The 13,535-nt window shown below is 47.4% G+C and overlaps 1 protein-coding gene across 1 annotated transcript; it reads right to left on the reverse strand.

Annotated features, from left to right (window-relative positions):
* Window positions 1–438: 438 nt before the first annotated feature.
* Window positions 439–4,498, reverse strand: ZIC1 (Zic family member 1). Its single transcript, XM_074192534.1, has 3 exons — window positions 3,520–4,498; window positions 1,362–1,525; window positions 439–636 (listed from the first exon to the last, which is right to left on the reverse strand). Exons 1-3 carry the CDS (start codon window positions 4,496–4,498, stop codon window positions 439–441), a joined length of 1,341 nt encoding a protein of 446 aa, XP_074048635.1.
* Between the last annotated feature and the right edge of the window lie 9,037 nt (window positions 4,499–13,535).

A 13,535-nucleotide genomic window follows, 5' to 3' on the forward strand; every position in this document is an offset into this window, starting at 1 on the left:
CAAAGACCACAATTCCACAGATTCCCCCCCCTTCAACTGTGATATAACTATTTACAAAATCAAACAGTACATTTTATGCTAATAATTCTGTATTTACAGAAGAAAATAGGCCGATGTCCTAAAAGCCCCATCAAATTCAGACCTGGAATCATCAGCCCTACAGAGTTGACATTTGGTCAGCAACCTCCTCTCCTCCTTGCCCCTACGCCTCATCTACCAAGCCATTGCCCAGAAGCACAATTAAAATTTTTTTTTAAAAAAAAGTTTGATTCTTCATCTTATGCGCTTCTGGGTCTACTGTCAGCTTTTTTTTAAAAAAAAATTAAGATTATGGGGGCTTGTGGGGGGGTTCTGTTTTGATTCGCAGTGTTCGTTAATTTTTGTGGAGTCTTTTAAATAGGGTTTTGTTTTTTTTGTATTTTTTTTTCTGTTTTGTTTTTAAACGTACCATTCGTTAAAATTTGACGAGAGCGTGCTGTGGCCAGACGTGTGGTGGACGGCTGAAGAGGATGGAGAAAGGGAGCTCGTGGTCTGGTTTTCAGTGGAAGGAGACACGATGGTGGGTGGGGTGGAAGATTCGTAACCTGAACTGGCGGCTGGAGAAGGCTGCGATCCCTGGGAAGATGATTCGTGGACCTAAGAAAACAAAATAATGTTTGTAAGGCTAGAAGAACACTAATGATGGCCTCAGCAGCTAGGAGACCAAGAGGCAACACTGTTCCCTCCTCCTTTCATACTCCCCCTCCTTTCCCTTCCCGTAAGTTGCTTCCCAGATCTCCTAGGCAGTAATAAAGTGGGAAAGGGTATCGACTACGTTCAGGCAGAACCGCCATCCCATATGCAGGCTCCTAGCTCTAGCGAGGGCTTTGGCTAAAATCTGGCCCTTCGGCTGACTGGATAGGAAGGTAAATACGGTCCGGGGACAAACAAAAGAAAAAGGACCTGAGGGCTTTGGACTGAAAAGAAAACCCCGCGGCTTCCTCCCACAGCCAGGGAGCTTGGCCATTGAAAGAAGCCTCCAGGAAAACAGTCAACTTTAAAATTGAGCCCTGGGAGTGCAACTATCTTAGTGGCAAAGGTTTCCACCTTAAATATCTCTAAAATCTAAACTACTCTACCATCAAGAAATAGCTATCTCCTTCACCCGGGAGTTCCCCCTACCCCCCAAAGAAATTATTTTTTCCAGAATTAAAAAAAATACAATACACCCGGCCCATTCCCTTTCCCATCCATAGTGCCCCAGGAACGATTCTTTGGCGTTTCCGTCTTCTCTAAGCTAAATCGAAGTCCACACAGTGACAAAAGATAACCCAGAGGGGAAAGAGCCCAAGATCCCGGGACTAAGAGAGTGGAGCTATTACCTTCATGTGTTTTCTGAGTGAGCTCGGATGGGTGTAGGACTTATCACACATTTTGCAGAGATAAGGTTTATCAGAAGTATGCACATGCATGTGCTTTTTGCGGTCGCTGCTATTTGCAAATCTCCTGTCACAGCCTTCGAATTCACACTTAAATGGTTTTTCACCTAGTGTGGGGGGAGGGGAAAGTATCGATTAGAAAGACTGTACCTGATGTATCAAATAATTTTTTTAAATAAAGAGAAAATATCAACTATGGTAACTTTGCAACTGAAAATGGGTTTTTTTTTTTCCTGAGCTTCGTTTGGGGATCATCATCATTATTATTTTGCTATTTTGCTCCTGCTTCTGTTTTCTTCCCTCATTTAATCTCAGTCCCTCTGTGGTCCTCTTTTAAAAGAGTATTTCATTTTTAGTGTTTCTATAATTGTTATCTTTCCTTTTTTTTTTTTTAAAGCTCCCCGTTCCAGCCTGACATCTTCGGCTTCTCGTTAGGTTCTGGGAGATACAGAAGGTGTTCTAGGTTTCTGTATGGCCCTTATTATCTAATTTTCCGCTTTTATGGCTGGTTCTCGTGATGTTTTACTCCCCTCCCCTTACCCTCTTTCCCCTCCCCCACCACCTCCCACCCCTCCTCGCGCCTAGAACATATTTTATAATGCAATATCAGGGAACGTTTCTGTGATTCCTGTACTTAGAGGCTTTGGATGCAAAGTTGACAGAGTCGATCTCAGCCGTGGTTGGGGTGAAGGATAACCCAATAACCTCAACTCTGAACAAGAGAGAGCCTGAAGAAAAAAGGATGGCCCAGCAGCACCTGCCCCAGAACTCATCAGCCGTTTTCAGAGTTGAACTGTTCTCTTCCCTACTTGCCCCTGGGTTATTCGAAATGACAGGCTGGTTCGATTCGGGGTCCACTAACATCTCTCCGGTCCAGTTTATAAGATACACATTCATTTAAGGTTCCAACTGAACCCAGAGCCTAGTTTCTAAAGGGATCCGAGAGGAAAACGGTCTTTTAAAATATGGATAAGCCTACAAATAATTTCCCAAAGCTCGAAGTCTCTGCTTATTTCTTCCTTTCTTGCCTTATCCTTTGCCAGTCTTTCCTCTCCCCAATTTCATTAGCCTCCTCCGGCAAATCCCTCCTTTAAAGAGAGAAATGTTTTTGTTTTTGTTTTGGTTTGGTTTTGGGGGGGGTCCCAGAAACGATTTTTTAAAATTGTCTTTTCTCTTTTCTTTTTTGCCCCCCCCCCCCAACTGGCTCTCCATAATGGGAAGAGAAGAGAGCAACGAGATACACACGAGCTGCCTGGTTTTTTTAAAATTGTATTTTCGCTCTCCCTATCCTTTCCTTTCAAAATATCTTTCTTGGTCTCTTAGTAACTTCTTTGCTACTCGACCCCACCATACAAACACAAACACACGAACGTACCCCAATGCACACATTCACACATGTGTACAGACACCCGTCCTCACAGATATCTACCTCCATATGCACAAGCACACTCACAGACACAGACATGCATATCTATATATACTCAAACACACGCATTCCCACTTATACACAAACACACTCACACGTTATATACGCAAACACACACACACACCGACACGCATATACACAAACACACTCATTCTCACAGTTACACACGCTCACATCTATATACACAAACACATCCTCGCACACATACACTCTCACATCTAGATCCAGACACACACTCATATTTATATGCACAATCACATCCTCGCACACATGCACACACTCTTACATCTAGATCAGACACACACACATCTATATACACAAACACATCCTCGCACACATACACACACACTCTTAGATCCAGATCCAGACACATACACTCTCATCCATATACACAAACACACAGCTATACGCGTCCCTACACACAAGCACACCCACTCATACATCTCCCCAGACACACATACTCCCCATATATACCCAAACAAACACCCAGAAACCCAACCCAACACATACACACAAAACCACACGCTCACACAAACACACACAAATCTAGGCAGCTTTGGACGGCCAGAGCCTGGCTCTCCGCACGGCCCTCCCGAACCTTTGGAGCAAACGGGGCCACTGCGCTCTTGGGGGCCGGGGGTGAGGGGGAAGGAGGGGGGGGTCGTGTTACCGTACCTGTGTGAGTTCTTTTGTGAATCTTTAAATTCTCTGATCGGGCAAAGACTTTCCCGCAGCCAGGAAAGGGGCAGGGGAAGGGCTTCTCCCCCGTGTGCACTCGGATGTGGTTTACAAGTTTGTATTTGGCTTTGAAGGGCTTTCCCTCTCGCGGACACTCTTCCCAGAAGCAGATGTGATTGGATTGCTCCGGGCCTCCAACGTGCTCCACCGTGACATGAGTTACCAACTCGTGCATAGTGCTGAAAGTTTTGTTGCAGGACTTTTTGGGGTTGGACAACTGCTCGGGCTCAATCCACTTACAGATGAGTTCCTGTTTGATGGGCTGCCGCATGTAGCGAAAGAAGGCCCCCGCCCCGTGGTGGGCAGCCATGTTCATGTTCATGTGCCCGTAGCCGTGCAGCTGGCTGGAAGCATAGTGCTCCGAGCGCGGGCTGGTGACCTGGCCGTACTGATCGGGCCGCCCGTACATGTCCCCGGAGAAGCCCAGGCGCATCTGCCCGTTCACCACGTTGGGCGACGCGTGGCCGGCCGCCTGCTCGTGCAGCCCCGGGAAGAGGAGGTGGCCCGCGGCGTCGGTGTGCCCGTGGGGCCCGGCGAAGCCGCCGGCCGCGGCCGAGGCGAAGAGGCTGTGCTGCGCGCTGGCCGCCGCCTCGCCGAAGCCCCGGTTGCGGAACAGAAAGTCCCGGGTGGAGTTGAAGGCGGCGCTCGAGTAGGAGCTGACATGGGTCGGGTGGTGGTGGTGGCCCAGGGCGGCCGCGGCCGCGTAGCCGGGAGCCTGCGAGGTGAAGGCGGTCTGGCCGGCCGAGGCCAGCTCGTGGCTGCTGGGGTTAATTTTAAAGGCTCCCATGCCGTCGGCGAAGGGGTTGATGCCCAAGCCCACCTCTCTGTCCGTCACATCGCCCGCGGAGTGGTGGCGAGACGTTCCGAAGGTAGTCACCCCGATGGCGGGATACTGGGGTCCGGCGTCCAGAAGCATCTTCGCCCTCGGCCAGCCCCAGCCTCCCCCGCCCCCCCACCCTCACCTCGTAAGGAAAAAAAAAAGAGGAGGAGGAGGAGGAGGAAGAGGAGGAGAAGGGGGGGCAGCAACACCTCGGAAAGTCAAGCGGCCGTCACCAGCCGCGGCTGGAGGGGAAAAAAAAGCCAACAACAAAATCTCCTTCCCCACCCTCCGACCCCCCCCACCCCCCCGCAAAAAAAAATAGCCAGGAGAAAAGGGCAGAGCAGAAGAGAGCAGAGCAGGAGACGGGGGCAACTTGCCGCGGTCACCGTCAAGAAGAAACACGGGGAGACACACACACACAAACACACACAACCAACAAATTTAAAAAAAAAAAGAATAAATAAAAATGAAAACGAAGCAGGAAAAAAAAATCGGCACCCTGCCCTACCCCGCCCCTCAGAAGAAGCCCCCGAAGCCTCAGCCCAAGCTACTGCTTCTTCCTCCTCCTCCTCTTCCTCCTCCTCCTCTGCCTCCGCCGCCGCCGCTGCCGCCGCTGCCGCCGCCGCCGCCGCCGCCGCCGCCGCCGCCGCCGCCGCCGCCGCCGCCGAGTTAGACTTTCTTTCGGGTTAGTCTCCGGCGCGGGAGGCCCAAGTCAAGGCTGCCTGCAAAAAAGCATGGAGCTCAGCAGCCCCCCAAAAAACTTGCTCTCGTATTTTTTGCATATAGGAATGTAAGTGGAAGAGATATTTCTCTCTCCTGAGCTTCCCACCACTCTTCTCTCCCCTCTTTCTCTTCCTCTCTCTCTCTCTCTCTCTCTCTCTCTCTCTTTCTCTCTCTCCCCAGCTCTCTTTCTCTCTGTCTCTCTCTTTCTCTCTCTCCCTCTTTTTTTTTTTTTGGCTTTTTGGAAAAAAAAAGGCGCAAATCATGCACAATATTGTCTTTTGCGGTTTATCTTCCTGGGGAGAAACTTTCACCTCCTCAGCCGGGCGGTGAGCGCGAGACTGATAGCGGCAATCATTCCTGCAGATAAATGAATTGAAAAGACGACACCGTCCCCCCCTTGATGAATGGGAGAAGGGGGAGGAGTCACGTGCGGAGCAACGTGGGCCCGGATTGGCCCCGCTGTGCTCCCCCCTTCCCCTGCAGCCTCTCCAACTAAGGGCGCGCAAAGCTCCAGCTCGCCTCTGATTGGCCCACCCAGCTCATCAATCCCAGGTATTGTAAAGAGCTTGACATCCCCTTTTGACAAACAGGGCTTCCAGGAGTAGCAACTTTTTTTTTTTAAGCCAAATTTTTTTCCCCCTCTTCTCACGGCAAAAAAAAAAGAGAGAGAGAGAGAAAGAAAGAAAGAGAGAAAGAAAGAAAGAAAGAAAGAAAGAAAGAAAGAAAGAAAGAAAGAAAGAAAGAGAAAAAAGAAAAAGAAAAGAAATCTTTCCACGGATCCCTTTCTTCCTTGCTCTCTTCTCTCTCTCACACACACACACTTTTTTTTTCTTTTCTCGAAACCTGGTCCATGATGATTATTTCATGATCAGGGTAATGATGATGATGATGTGATGAAGGGGAGCATGATGGTAAACATTGCTAAGGCACTTCCAGAATACCCAAATTCAGCAACTTTCTTTTCTTCCTTCCTTTCTCTTTTTTTCTTTAAGACAAGCTAAAGAGCCTTTTGTTATTTGCTCCTTTTGAAGTTGTTTTCCCCTCTTTCCCCTTGCCTTGTCCCCCTCCTTGTTTATAATTTAAGATCTCAAGAGCACATGTTCACTTCACTTTCTCTTTACAAGAGACGTGATTTCTCGGGGGTAACTAACTGACTGGCTCATTCCATCAGTTTTCTGAAATAAATCACGCATCCTGCGCCCATCAGAACGCAGGTGGGTGAGAGCTCTTAACTTTCTAGTTTTTATGGTGTTTTTTTTTAAGTTGTGGTTATTTTCCTTTTCTCTCTTCTATTCTTGTTTTGTTTTCTCTCTCTTTTTTTCTTTTTCTCTATCTCCCTCCGTCGCCACTCCCACCCCACCCCCTTTTAAAGCTGGGTCTCATTCATTCAGGTAAAACTGTAAATTTTCCAAAGCTTCATTGTTCCTTTAGGCTGCATAAAGCTTTCCAATGATCTCCGAATACTTTTTTTTTATTTAAAATCCTCGATAGATAGGACCAATGTAAATTTTCTGACATTCAAACCTTTTCTAGTTCACAAATCAGTCACCCTTGTCACAGTTATTGAAATTCCTCAACTCGCCACACCAGGACGGTGGAAAAAGCAGGCGGTGTCTTTGTTGCTGAGCAGGCTTTTGATCGCCAGAGAAAATTTACTTACCTTCAGATGAGTGAGCAGAAAAAGAAATAACACTCCCTTTGATTTAGTTAGGAAAATGCAGACATTTGGATTCAGTGCAAACATACAACACTTGGTTGTTTTCTAGATACAGCCCTCGATTAACCTGTCTTTCCCCAGCTCAAAGTCTATTGAAAAACTGCGGATAGTTTCTTTTTGTTCTTGCTACAAAGAGCCATTGACTATATATTAAAATGATTGTTGAAAGGTATAAGTATGGTCCTTAAAAGCAGAAAAATCTTTGTGCTTCGGTCAATTAAACTCAGAAACATTTGTACATTCGAAAATTACTAAACATAAAAATAAGACCGCATTCTTCTGCAGCTATCTCTCTATATTTTTCTGAAATATACCATAGTTTATTTACAAAGTCGTCTGCATATTCATTAGGTCTAATTATTTTCTAGTAACGAAAACACAAATAGCCAAGAGTCGGAATCCTTCCATTTAGCCTTTGTGTTGTACTTCATTTGGCTCTTTTGCAGCGGAATTTGAGCCCTAAACTCGCATTTCGAAACAAAGAAACTTTAACTCATCCTTTCAAAAGGGAGCCTGTTAGGAAAGCCTCCCTTGCAGGTACAAAGAAGAAAATGAAAATCTGTGTGATTTACACGCCTGCCTTTAAGGACTTCGAAATCAAGGGTAAGCCTCTGCCAATGTCCGATTTGTATTTCTTTGGATTATTTCTTTTTTCCAAATTCGATGCTAGAGGTTTGGCTTGAGAGATGTTATTTAGGTTGGCCTTCTTTAAGGTTGCCTAATGGAACCTTGATTCGACCCACGGTTTTTGTAGACTGCTCGACTCCATGTCGTCTGAGATTACCTGATGGCAAGTTGGCCCATCTGGTGAGGCTGAAATAGCAGCTCCAGAAATCAAATGTAATGTCCACAGCAACAAGTCTACATCTCTGCAACCCATTGTCACTTGCAGATAGAAACACACCCCCACTGACCGAACTAGGGCTTGGTGGTGAGAAATGAGGGGAGGGGAGGAGGGGTGACTGGAGGATTTTGTGATGAATATAGAGCTATATCTTTTACATATAGACATACACATATCTGTATGCTTACATACATGTATGCCTAGAAATACATCCATACATGTAGAGAAACCTTGGAGTATTTTTTTTCCTGATTCAAGTGCAAGTTTGATAACATTCCACTCCAGATGTCTAAAGACTTCAGAAAGAATTGTCCCTCCGAGCAGGGTCCTTTCTCTAGGGGAAATGCTTCAGGAAATAGGACAAAAATCGAATCCAAATGTCCTTGCCTTTAAAGGGGGGGAGGCGATGGAAGGGGGGGAGGTGGCAGAGGGATGGGGGGGAAAATCTTTTTTAAGAAGAAGTGAGAACCTCATCCAGGGCAGGAGTTGCAAAAACCTAGTGGCTAGGTTAACAAAGGGGTATTTTTAGTAAGCGCGTCAAAATATACAGGGTAAGAGTGAATGTGAGGGGGGGAAAAAGTTGTGGGTTGTAGAAGTTATCAAGTGGGATTTGCGGCGCTCTCTGCAGGAAACGAGAGCGGCTCCAGTTCAAAGCCACATGCACCAACGTGACATATAAGCCATTAAAATATCATCCTGACGGCTCATTTCTGCTCCATCATACATTCTCTAACTGCTTCCAGAAAGCCCGAAAAGAAGAAATGAAGGATGACCGCCTCGCTGGAACCACAAAAGACGTGGTTAGAGGGGTTCTTTTCCCCCATCGTCCACCTCGAAGTGATGTGCAGAAATGAGGGATTCTCTTCAACAGGTGGAGTGGGGTAAGTGCGAGCGCCAGGGAGGTAGGCTGGAAGAAGGGGACTGGCACCCAATTCCCCCTCCCCACCCCCCACCCCCAGGTAAAACCAATTTGGCATCCTTCGGGCAGGGCTTCGGCACATCCTTCTCCGAAGGGGAAAGGTACCGTGGCACTCCCCCTCCCCCCCCCCACCTTTTTTTACTTAACTAAGGGTAAGGAGTCCGACACCCGTAGAGACAGGGGAAAGGCAGAATGGGTGCCTCTTGAAATGGGCAACTTTCTGGTTTCATTCTTCCTCTCCTCCCCAGGGGGTGGGGGGAAAGGAATGGGAGAGAAAACTTGGTTTTCAAGAAACTAAGAAATTTTTTGCACCCCCTTCCTCCCTCCCTTGGTAGCTTGGCTTGGGGACTCTGGGTGAAGAAAAGGGAAGAGACCTGCCCGGGATGGGGCTGAAGATGTGAGAGCTATTGGGGGAGAGTGTTGGGCGGGGATGGAGGGGGTGGGAAACAGAATCAGTCCTCCTTTCTAAAAGACCTAAACCGGAGGGTGTGAGACCCCCAGAGGAAGCTAGGAAAGATTTTGTTTCCCCCTCTGTCCTCATCCGTGGTTGGGACCTGGATGACTTAAGGGTGAGGGCAAGGGCAAAGAGATGGAATTATCCAGTCCCACGTTCAAAGCAATAAAGTTCCATCAGCCCAGCTCTGGTCAGGGTGCTGGCGATTTCTCCGCTTTCATCCCGAACGAGGAAGCGGGGCTCCCCAGACTTCTGGCTTCTCTCCCAAATCAGGACTCTTGGCTCCAGAGACAAACTGGAGGCTTCCAAGCTCCGGGGCCAAGCGTAGCTTTGACTCCTGCCGAAACAGGCTTTCTCTTGGGAGGGCCAAGAAATAGGATTTTTTTTCCCCTTTCCCTTCCGGGAAGCCCTCGGCTGCGGCAGCCGACTTCCCCTGCCCTGGGGCGATTGCTGGGCTAGGCGAAGAGGCGACCTTAAGGACACTAGTGGGGCCACGGAGCGAGCCAAGGAGTGGCTTTGTTAGGAGGTCTCCAAGTTGCCACAGGCTGCAAGGAAAGGTTTTGGAAAGGGTGAGAAGGGTTCCCAGCCCAGCATCTTAGGGGATCCTCTGGACTCATTTGAGTTGAAATCCGGGTCGATTGGAAGAGAAGTGGGGGTTCGGGGTAGAGTTGCGTGTGTGTGTGTGTGTTTATGTGGGTGCGCGCGCCTGTCTTTGGAAGGTGAGGCTAGTGGAAAACGTCAGTCACTAACAAATCACCTTTTGCAGAGCAGAGCCTCTCTGCCGGTACCCCCAGGCAGCTTTTAGTCCAAGGTCGCCGGAAAACTTGTCCCCTCCCTCAGGCACTCTGGGTTCGCTTCCAGAATGGGATCGTTTTTGCTCAACCCCTCAGCTCCCCAAGCGGTTGCTAAAGAATCTCCCAGACCCCGAGACTTTCTGGAAGCCCCGATCTTTGAGGTGTGTGTGTGTGTGTGTGTGTGTGTGTGTGTGTGTGTGTGTGTGTGTGTGTAGGTTAAAGAAGGGTTAAATTCCGGCCCTTGGGGAGAAAATTAGACTTGCGTTGCCCTGAGCCAGGGAGCGCACCTCTGCTGTCTAGCGGCCGGCGCTTCCCTTTCAGTTCCGGGGCCAGCCGGCGGTCTCCTGGACAGAGCCCACCCGGAGAGGGACCGCCGAGTGGGGGAGGGGTGCACATGCAGCCTCAAGGACTGCTGCACACGAGAGGGACATTTACACTAAAGAAATAGGAGCTTTGTTTTGGAAGACATCCCCTCCCCCCCCCCCCCCCCCCCCCCCCCGCAAACCCACAGTTCTTGGAGGAAAAAGAGCGTGAAGCCAATTGTGGTCACAAATGTCTTCTCTGACTCCAGTTTTCTTTCCTATTGTCCCTGGGAAAGCCTCTCATTCGGGAGATGGGAAGGAGGGGAGTCTAAGAGAGAGATAACCAAGGCTGGAGACCTGTCTCAAGAAAGGCGATCCGTCTTGGAGGAATCTTAGATTTGGGGCATCCGCGGCAGGGCCCGCCAGGGTTAGATTGGGGGAGATAGGCATTCTTTTTTCTTGAGTGATCGTTGCAAACGTAGTTAATCAGTTTGGAGAAGTGTTGAAGGCTAAAGCCTTTGAAGTGGCCGGTTTTGGAAGTAGCCTAGAGTTTGACCTCTGACCTAGGTCCAACCACGTGTGTTGGCAAGAAAGCATACAGCCCTGTGTGGTGGTGGTGGTGTGTGTGAGTGTGTGTTTGTCTGTCTTGCCTGGATAGCTTGAGAAACGGTCCCAAAGAAAAGGATTTCCTTGCTCTGGGCTCCATTTCCCCCCACTCTATACTTCTTTCCCATCTGATCATTTAGTCTGGATCATTGGCTTCATTTTCTGTTTCCTTAGGGTTGAAGAAAAAATAATTCAAAGGGAAAAATCACGTCCTCTCTTCTTGCCACCCCAACTGTTGCAGGTGGCTTCGGGCTCAGGATCAGATTTAGGGTTAAGTAAGTTTTCTGCCACATGTAGCACAGAACCAGTAACTCTTAATCAACCCGGCATCTGGCACTGACTGCCTTTGAACAGTCTCTCTAAGAACCATTCTATATTCCAGCACTTGGGTATGGAGACAGTGAGGCCAGGGAAAGACCAGGAAGGGAAGGCCTCAGGGGACATAGCCACAAGTTTCTCTGCTTCTGAGAGCCTGGATTGGCCCACTGATTGGAAGGAGAAATCTATTTCCCAAAGGAAAGAGAAAGTTTCTCCCGGATGCCTTGTCCCTTGTCAATGACACGTATCCTAATGCAGATGCTGTTAGGAAAGGGGGGTTACTGCTGGAGAAACAGGTTTCAAATAATATTTGCTTACATTGTAGTTGAGAATTAATAATGAGAAAGGTGTTCTCCAGTCACCTTGTTATGGGTTGGAAGTCATCTTGGCGTCCTTTGACTTCTCCTTTTTTTTTAGTATCTGCCCATCAACACCTCAGCTGCTATAAAGTAAATTTTATTTAACCACTTTCGGTGTAGAGGTCTCAGCATAGCCTTCTTCTGTACAAAATATACCTCAGAGTCTCCGGTTATTAGTATTACTATGATTGCTATTTGTATTCATAATAATCACCAACAGTTTTGGAAAATGTTTCTTTTAAAATATTTTTTTAATTTGTCCCAAATCTAAGAAGGTAAATTTAGTCTTCCCTACATTTCTCTCTTCATATTCTCAAGATAGTGGATGCCAAAGGGAAAACGAAAGGCCTCAGAAGAATTGGAAAGGGCCAAGGAGGGAGGCTGGGGACTCCCCGATTATAAGAAATTGGAGGGCCTTTGAGTTCAGATCTCCTTTGGCCTCAGGTTCAACAAGTTAAACAGGGCTTGTTCTGCCTGCTGGAGTGTCAGGGGCAGGCAAACTTCTCCATTTAAAGGATTGTAGTGTTTGTCTAGAGGGAGCCCAGGGTGATTCATTCTGTTTGCCTTAGGGAAGAGATTTGCAATTCTGACTTTTGCCTTCCTCCTCTCGCCTGGGAGAAAGAAAGGTTGGTCTTGGCTAGCTAGACTTCTTGAACAGTACTTACCAGAACTCAGGGCCAAAAAAGGGGTGATGAGAGTGCAAGTGGTGCAGTTCTCAGCCTAGACAGGTGGATCTAATGACTTCACATTACACTTTATGTAATTGTATTTCTGAAAGCAAAGTGGAAGATGAATACTGCTATCGCCAAATAATTCCTTGATTCTCATCAGTCAGTCGACTTTTACTGGAGCAAACTTGTCATTTTAAGTTGGGGGAAGGTGGGAGGAACCATTGTCCCTAGTGACAATAGCATAACTAGATGGATGCACGTGTGTAAATACATACCCACAAAATGCATAGACATAGCATCTATTAGAACATCTTAGAAAATCACCCTAAGTAAATCAAGTTTCTACCCAGTTCGAACATTTACCCCGACTCTCCTTTCTTAGTCTCCTAAGGTCCCTGACTACAGTGTGTGTATAGGCCGTTCAGGTCAAATTTTATGAAAGCCCTGTAACTGACTTAGGTTTTTGTTTTTTTTTAATGGGAACTTCAAAGCCTAATTTCAAATACGAGAAGTTTCAGTTGGGTAGCCTACTAGAAAGTGAGCGTCAAAACAACGCAAAGAAGAGTCCTGGTGCACATTTCTGAGCAGTTTGGCTAAATAACTTGGCTTTCCTGTTACTATCAGCATCAGCCCCGCGAGCATCCCACCACCCCTGCCGAAATCACGCACAGAAAAATTCATTACGCTATAAAAGTGGGCAGTTCGGTTCATTCTCCATCTTGGCCTTCATGCTTGGAAATGGCCAAAGAAGGAAGCAGACGCCGTCCACCCTAAGTATCATCCTTCACTCCCACTTGTCTAGGCTTTAGGAGTCTTCTAGACAAAGGCTCGGGGAAGACTTTCCCAGCATACTCACTCTTTTTTACTGGTTACTTCCTCCCCTCCCCCCACCCCTTTCTTCCCATACAGGGTCAAAGTCAGAAAATGAGATACAAGACTTCCTTGGTAATGAGGAAAAGATTACGACTTTACAGAAACGCCCTCAAAGAATCAAGTAAGTTTCTCTCCCCCCACCCCACCCCCAATTAAGTATCTTGTGAGTGTTCGGGTGAAGTTGCTTGCTGTTTTTTTTAATTTTCCTTTTTTTGTGCGTGTTGAATTTGGGGATTTTGCGTGGAAGGGGTAGGAACGCACGAATTATTGAGGTTTGTTCAATCTTTAGGTTAAGTGAGTCCATTTTTTGAGCTTTATATTTCATTTACTTGCATAAACACAAATCAGGGCCATTCCGACCCACCAAAGCCGGGTAAACCCTCTTCAAAGATGACTCGTTCCGACGCTCTAGAATTAATATTTGACGACTCTCTCGTTGGAACAACCACCCCTGACCTTCTGCGATGCCACTGTCACATTATTCTATGACATATTCATCTTGAATTCATTTACGGACGATTTGATTGGAATGAGGTTTGACATGTATTGGATC

This window comes from Macrotis lagotis, chromosome 6, assembly GCF_037893015.1.
Source record: "Macrotis lagotis isolate mMagLag1 chromosome 6, bilby.v1.9.chrom.fasta, whole genome shotgun sequence".
Taxonomy (NCBI): domain Eukaryota; kingdom Metazoa; phylum Chordata; class Mammalia; order Peramelemorphia; family Peramelidae; genus Macrotis; species Macrotis lagotis.